The 7,876-nt window shown below is 34.5% G+C and overlaps 1 protein-coding gene across 2 annotated transcripts in view; it reads left to right on the top strand.

Moving 5' to 3' along the window:
- The first annotated feature begins 2,738 nt into the window (after positions 1–2,738).
- Positions 2,739–7,876, top strand: part of PIK3C2G (phosphatidylinositol-4-phosphate 3-kinase catalytic subunit type 2 gamma) — a 328,570-nt gene continuing 323,432 nt past the window's right edge. For both annotated transcript variants that reach the window (XM_060305870.2, XM_030841385.3), the window contains exon 1: positions 2,739–3,404. In XM_060305870.2, the coding sequence (XP_060161853.1) occupies positions 2,739–3,404 (666 nt within the window). The remainder of the gene's footprint in view (positions 3,405–7,876) is intronic.

The following is a 7,876-nucleotide window of genomic DNA, read 5'->3' as shown; positions in this document are numbered from 1 at the left end:
TTGTCTCCTTAGGTAGGTTTATTCCTAGGTATTTTATTCTCTTTGTTACAATGGTAAATGGGAGTGTTTCCTTAATTTCTCTTTCAGATTGTTCATCATTAGTGTATAGGAATGCAAGAGATTTCTCTGCATTAATTTTGTATCCTGTTACTTTACCAAATTCATTGATTAGCTCTAGTAGTTTTCTGGTAGCATCTTTATGATTCTCTATGTATAGTATCATGTCATCTGCAAACAGTGACAGCTTTACCTCTTCTTTTCCGATTCAGATTCCTTTTTTTTTTTCTTCTCTGATTGCTGTGGCTAAAACTTCCAAAACTGTGCTAAATAATCATGGTGAGAGTGGGCAACCTTGTCTTGTTCCTGATCTTAGAGGAAATGGTTTCAGTTTTTCACCACTGAGAATGATGTTGGCTGTGTGTTTGTCATATATGGCCTTTATTATGTTAAGATAAGTTCCTTCTATGCCTACTTTATGGAGGGTTTTTATCATAAATGGGTGTTGAATTTTGTCAAAAGCTTTTTCTGCATCTACTGAGATGATCATATGCTTTTTCTCCTTCAGTTTGTTAATATGGTTTATCACATTGATTGATTTGCATATATTGAAGAATCCTTGCATTCCTGGGATAAATCCCACTTGATCACAGTGTAGTATCCTTTTAATGTGCTGTTGGATTCTGTTTGCTAATACTTTATTGAGAATTTTTACATCTATGTTCATCAGTGATATTGACTTGTAGTTTCCTTCTTTTTGACATCTTTGTCTGGTTTTGGTATCAGTGTGATGGTGGTCTCATAGAATGTGTTTGGGACTGTTCCTCCCTCTGCTATATTTCCTTCTATACACACTTTATTTACATCTCTTGAAAATCTTTCTCAAACCTATCAGTTCAATTTCCTGAGTGAAGTATGATAAATCTAATTCACTTATTTCTCAGGTGATCATGAGATTTAAGTAAATTTTTGGTGCCAATATAATGAAAATAAATTTCTATTGCAAAACACATTGATAGAAAGTAATATTTGATAGGTAACAATTATCATAATTATCCTTTAAAATGTTTTTGTCTTTAACAGACATACATACAATTTTTAAGTGAATTATTAACTCCATAAAATGACATAAATACTTTTCAATTTTATTTTGTTATAATTCTATTATAATTTTTCTAATTTATTAAATCACTTGATCAATAAATATAAATGAGTAACTAGTCTGAGTAAAGCAAAGTACTAGGTACTGAGTTATAAGCAAGAAAGACTAACATGGCCTAATGATCTAATGGGAATGCAAAATCTTACATGTGTAACATCTATACATGTTATCTGAGGCAGTGAGAAACCACTGAAAAGCTATATCCAGGAGAGATACATGGTCAGTCTCTTAAATATAACACTATAATATTAAAAAATGGACTACAGGACACAAGAATGAATTGTAGAAAATGTAGAAGCAGTTTCAGAGACAATGCAACATTGCAGGTGAGAAGATGAAAACTATAGACGAGGATTGTGGCAATGGTAGACAGAGAAAGGAAGAAGGACTTCCTACAGGAACTTGTGGTTTATTGGATGTAGAAGGATAAAGGTGTCGGAAGATTCAAAGATAAAACCCTGGTTTCTGGGCTAAACAACTGAGTGAATGGCTGGGTTATTTTCTTTCACAGAGGACACTAGGATAGGAGCAGGTTCTTGGGTGAATTTTGATTTAGGTTTTGGACTTTCTCTTAGAGGTTAAAAAAAAAAATTCAAAGTGGAGACACTGAGCAGATAATAATAAGAATCGTCTAGTTTGGAGTCATTGGCATATAGATGGTAATTTAAACCACAGGAGGTATGAAATAACTTACAAGAAGAGAATAATTGAGAAGAAAAGAAGCTCTGACAAGGGTCAGGTAGAAAATGAGTAATAGACAAAGGAGCCTTGAGAAGGAGCTAACAAAGAACTCAGAGAGTACAATGTCACAGAGAGCCAAAGTAGGACACAGCAAGAAATTTTAAAATAAGAAGGATAGTGAATGAATGGACTCAAATTTTGCAGAGAGATAAAATAGAGACTGATAAACATTAGTTGAATTTACTCATTAGTAAACTTAATGAAAGTTGTTCTGGAGAAATGATGAAAGAAGTTTGCAATTATTTAAAGAAGTTTTGGGGAAGAGACGAACGGATCTAGCCAACCTATAAGATGATTGGTTACGGAGAGGAGAAAGAAGTTAAGACTGTATCTAGGGATGGAATAACTTCTCATCATGAAGAGACTTTTAAGATAATAAAAAGACTTTAGCATATTACCATGCTGATAGATGACTGAATACTGAGGGAGATAATGCTGCTGTCGGCAAGTGGATTTTCAGTAGGAAAAGGAGTCCAAAGGGGAATATTGTCTTTGGATTGATTCATGAAACTCCTGTCATAATTGAAGTGGACTTATTTTTCTATCACAGGAGTTTCATGAATGTCTCTGAAGTCAATACTGCCCCTTGGACTTTAATATTGTGAGCCCTGATGGAGTTTTATATTACTCATGGAATTATTTCATTTGCTAAGGAGAAACTTCAAAACAATTGTTTGTATTTACTCAACATATTTCTTTCTTGCAAGCTCTTTTATTTCTAATTAAAGTTTTTTGTTTCCTTGTATGCTTTTTCTAGGAAAATTTCTATCATCTTTTATAATATCATCTAGGAGATATTTGGAGCAGAGTCAACCCTCTCAGTTACATAAAATACAGAATGGCATATTGTTGGAAAACAGATCTAAATCCCAGTGAATCACATGAAAAGCAGCAAAAGCACCAAGAATTTCACTCTGTAAATCAACCTCTTTTTCCTAGCCACACCGGTCTGGGTTTTGATCATGTAGTAGATGAGATCAGTAATACAATCCCACTCTATCAGAGAGAAATTGAAGAAAACACCATTTTTGTGCCCAGTGCACCACACTGGGACTCAAAAAGGCATTCATTAGATGAAGCACACCAAATATCCTTGAATGAATTCACTTCTAAAAGCACAGAACTCTCCTGTCACCAAGTTAATAAAACAGGAGTAATTGGTTTTAGGCATTCCGTGCTACCAAATCCTCAAAACATAAATAAAGCAAGCTTTGGGGGAAACCCCATAGGAAAATACCATGGTGCTGATAATTACGGATTCAATATTTTACCTCCATCATCCACTAGTGTGGATGAAATTAATTCACAGAGTGAACTGGATAACTACCATATAGGATTTGAACGTAGCATTCCTCCTATATATCCATCCTTCTCAACTGACTTGATGCCAAAAGAAGAAAATAAAAGCAGTAGAAATATGAACATTGTGGAACCATCTGTGATGCTCTTTAAAGGTTCTTTTCTACCCAGGACCTGGGAAAGCACATTGCCAAAGAACAAAGAGGTATGTGTCATATATGTCAACCTAAAAATAGGAATCTGAAAGAATCATTCAATAATGTGCTGGGTTAATTTGGTAATGAGAGTAACTAACCTTAATTAGGGGAATGTATTAATATTATCAATACTTTTGGGGAAAAAAAACTTATTCACAAATTCTGTGTTCCTGAATTAATGATTTTTTCTAAAGAAAGGGAAAATTTTTATAATATTTTTAAAGTTCTGGTTTCATCAAAACTAAATAAAATGTTATAGTATTTACATTTTATTAGATAAAAATATCATAGTTGGAGGTTTAAATGATAGCATTTTCTATTCTTATTGTGTCATTATGCACACATAGAAACATACATACATTTCATTACATTTATATCTTGAGTTATATTACCATGAATTAAAACTTCATATCATTATTTGTAGGAAAAATGTCTTTTTACTCAGAGGCTACTAAATTATACTGTTAGCAGGCAACTTCTTTTGGGAACATTCCAAGAGTAGGAAATTAAGTAATCATTGTGCAATTCATCCTGATGGTTTCATTAGTAGTTTTCCAATCATTTCGTAACCACAGAGGTTCTTGTATAATATTTGAACATTTCTCTGCTTATACGGAGTCTAGACACAAGTGAAACCAGAATTAAACAGTAAAATGATGAAACATTATTTCAGCTGTAATTTACAGGGTTAGACAAGAGGACTTTTCATTTATTCAACAACTATTTATCATATTCTTAAACTATATATGATTAGGCATAACAAATGCAAAGAAGAAAACGCATAATACCTGATTTCAGCAATAGCATATTGCTTAAATTAACCTGCAAACCAATAATGCCAACACAGTAAAATAATAGAGAGGATGAGTTCATAAGAGAAGAAACAATTAATTGTGTCTGAGGCGCTTGCAGAAGAGGTAATACCTCAAATGATCTGTATTAAAAGTGCATGAATTTTAGGAACCTTTACTTCTGACCATGACAATGTAACAAGTACTAAACTTTCCCTTACCACTGAAAACAACTATGAAATTAGACAAAATATATGAAGCAAACAGCCGGTATAGACATCAATCCTTAAGAGAAGGGAAACAGCAAAGTGTTGTTATGATCATCCTGGTGTCTTCGGGGCCCTTTCCTGCTGCTAGGCAGACTAGTGGAGCCCAATTTGAGCAGCAGTATCACTAAACTGAGGAGGCAGAGACTGCAGTTCCGGGCTGCAAAGGAAGCTGTAATCTGTAGGGCAGAGCACAGAAGGAACTATGCAATGCATGGGGGTCAGGAGTCTATGTGAGATTTACTGCAGATTGTTGGCCAAGAGGTTGTGTTCACCACACACAAGTAGAAGTTATGCGGTGCCCAAGTTCTGATCCAGCGAGAGAAGACACTGAGCTGAGAACTTCAGGCATTCATTTGAGATCACACAAAGCTATCTCCTACAAGTAAAAATCGTGCTCTAAAGTAAATGCTCTACCTATTAACTTACATGTGGCCCCACAAAAAATAAAATAGAGGCTGACAAGACCAAAACAATCTTAACCACCTGCCTGCCAGAGAAAAATTGCACACTTTGTAAAAACAATTCCTAATGTGTCATCTACAATATCCAACATTTAAAAACAAATGCACAGATGCGTAAAGAACAGGGAATTCTGAACCATAATCAAGAAAATAGCCCAGTGAATAGAGATTCTGTGATAGAACAGATGTTGGAATTAACAGATAGGGACTTTAAGGAGATTATTAAAAGGATGTTCAAGAAGATGAAGTAAAGATGAACATAATGAGTAGACAAATGAGGAATCTCAAGGAAATTAGAAACGATGAAAAAACAAAGACTAATGGAAAATCTAGTAATATAAATATAGTATCTGTAGTTAAAAAGTCACTGGGTGTACTTAAAAACAGATATAAGATGACAGAGGAAAAAGAGTACTTGAAAGAAAAAGAATAGGGCTTCCCTGGTGGCGCAGTGATTAAGAATCCACCTGCCAATGCAGGGTACACAGGTTCAAGCCCTGGTCTGGGAAGACCCCACATGCCATGGAACAACTAAACCCGTGTGCCACAACTACTGAGCCCATTCGCCACAACTACTGAAGCCCGCGCGCCTAGAGCCTGTGCTCCACAACAAGAGAAGCCACCGCGATGAGAAGCCCGCACGCTGCAACAAAGAGTAGCCCCCGCTCGCCGCAACTAGAGAAAGCCCACACGCAGCAATGAAGACCCAATGCAGCCAAAAATAAAAATAAATAAAATAAATAAATTTATAAAAAAAGGAGAGAAAAAAAAGAAAAAGAATAGAAATTACCCAAACTGAAGAAGAGAAAATAAAAGAATTATATAAAAGTGAGCAGGGACTAAGAAACTTAGGAGATAAGGAGCCTAATATATGGATAATTTTGGAATGCTAGCAGGAGAGGAAAGAAAAGAAAGAAAAATTCATTTGAAGAAATAATGCTCTGAAATTTTCTCCAACTCTGGTATAAAATATCAAATTACAGATTTAAGAAATTCAATAAATCCCAAACAGAATAAATGCAAAGACAACCACATGTAGACATGTTATACTCAAACATATGAAGACTAAAGTTGAAAAGATCATCATAAAAAGTGGCAGAGAGGGGGAAAAAAATTTCATGCAGTGGAACAACAATCTAAATTAAAGCATTATCTCATCAGAAACGATGGAAGCCAGATGACAGTGGAATAGCATTTTTAAAGCTCTATAAAAAAAGAAAAGAATCCATACTTCTATAACTCATTGAGTACATGCTTGAAAATTTTAAATAAATATATTATCATATAAACAAACGTTGAGAGAAATCAGTCAGCTCACATGCACACAAAAAATACTGAAGTCAGTCTTCGGATGCAAAGAAAATGATACCAGATGGAATATAGAAAGGAAAAAAGAGCAGTAAAAATGGTAAATATGTTAGTAAATATGAAAAACTACTTAATTTTTTGAAAGACAGCTGACTGTTTAAAGCAAAAACACAGGATTTCATTGTCAGAGTTGTTGTATATGTAAACAAAAGATAAAAGACAACAAGAGAATAAAAGATGAAGGGATGGTAAATGTTATCTGCTATTGGAAATTCTTACATTTTAAATGCAGTGGCACAATATTAACTCTAAGTAACCTGTGAAATATTTACGATGCATATTGTAAGTTCTAAGCTAGTACAATCACTAAAAATATAGTACAAAGAAGAAAAACTAAATATCCAACAGAAATTAAATGAAACGGGCTAAAAAATCAAACTGCAAAAATCAGGGAAGGAGAAATAGAAGAACAAAATAAAATAGAAGAAACAACTAGAAGCACATATGAACGTGGCAGTCTTAAATCTAACAATACCCATAAATATACTAAATATATTCCAAATAAAAGGGAGAAATTGACAAACTAGATAGAAAAGCAAGGCTTTATTTTTTACAAGAGTCAAATTTGAGAAACAAAGGCACAGATAGGTTGAAAGTTTAAAAAAATAAAAATATTTAACATTCAACCAACAAAACAAAGCTGTGTGTGGTTATTAATATCAGAAAATGAAGCTTAAGGCAGGGTATTTTGTTTTTTATTTTTTTTTTTGTGATACGCGGGCCTCTCACTGCTGTGGCCTCTCCCATTGCGGAGCACAGGCTCCGGACGTGCAGGCTCAGTGGCCATGGCCCACGGGCCCAGCCGCTCCGCGGCATGTGGGCTCTTCCCGGACCGGGGCATGAACCCGTGTCCCCTGCATCTGCAGGCGGACTCTCAACCACTGCGCCACCAGGGAAGCCCGCAGGGTATTATTAGAGAAAGAAAAGGGTCATTTCATAATAATAAGTCAATCAGGAAGACATAATAAACTTAAATGTAGATGTACCTAATAATGGCTGCAAAATACATAAAGCAAAATTATTTCTTTAACTGAGCCGTCTATGGATTTATTCACAAGAAGTGAAGCACATGTCCAAAACACACTTGTATATGAAAATTAAGTATTCTTTACAATACGCCAAAACTACAAACAACACAACTGTTTTTCAACATGAAGACGGATAAACAAACTATGGAATATTCATGCAATAGAATACTACTAATAGGTAACTAAGAAAGATGAACTATTGATACATATGAAAACATGAATTTTAAAACATATATCATTTAAATGAAAGAAGCCAGAAACAAAAGAGCACATTCATTAATCTATGGTGATAGAAATCTGAATTAACAGTTACCAAACAGATGTTCAGATTGACAGAAGGAGATATGGGGGAACTTTCTAAAGTGACAGAAATGTTCTATATTTTTTGATTGGATATTAATATTCACAGTTGCATATATTCCTCAAAAATCAAATTATATATTTAAAATTTATGTATTTTTCCATATGTATTGCTTCAGTAAATATTTTTAAAATAAAATTAGAGGGCTTCCCTGGTGGTGCAGTGGTTGAGAGTCCGCCTGCCGATGCAGGGGACACGGGTT

The sequence above is a fragment of the Globicephala melas genome, chromosome 10, assembly GCF_963455315.2.
Source record: "Globicephala melas chromosome 10, mGloMel1.2, whole genome shotgun sequence".
Taxonomy (NCBI): Eukaryota; Metazoa; Chordata; class Mammalia; order Artiodactyla; family Delphinidae; genus Globicephala; species Globicephala melas.
This window is presented reverse-complemented; position numbering and strand designations above follow the sequence as displayed.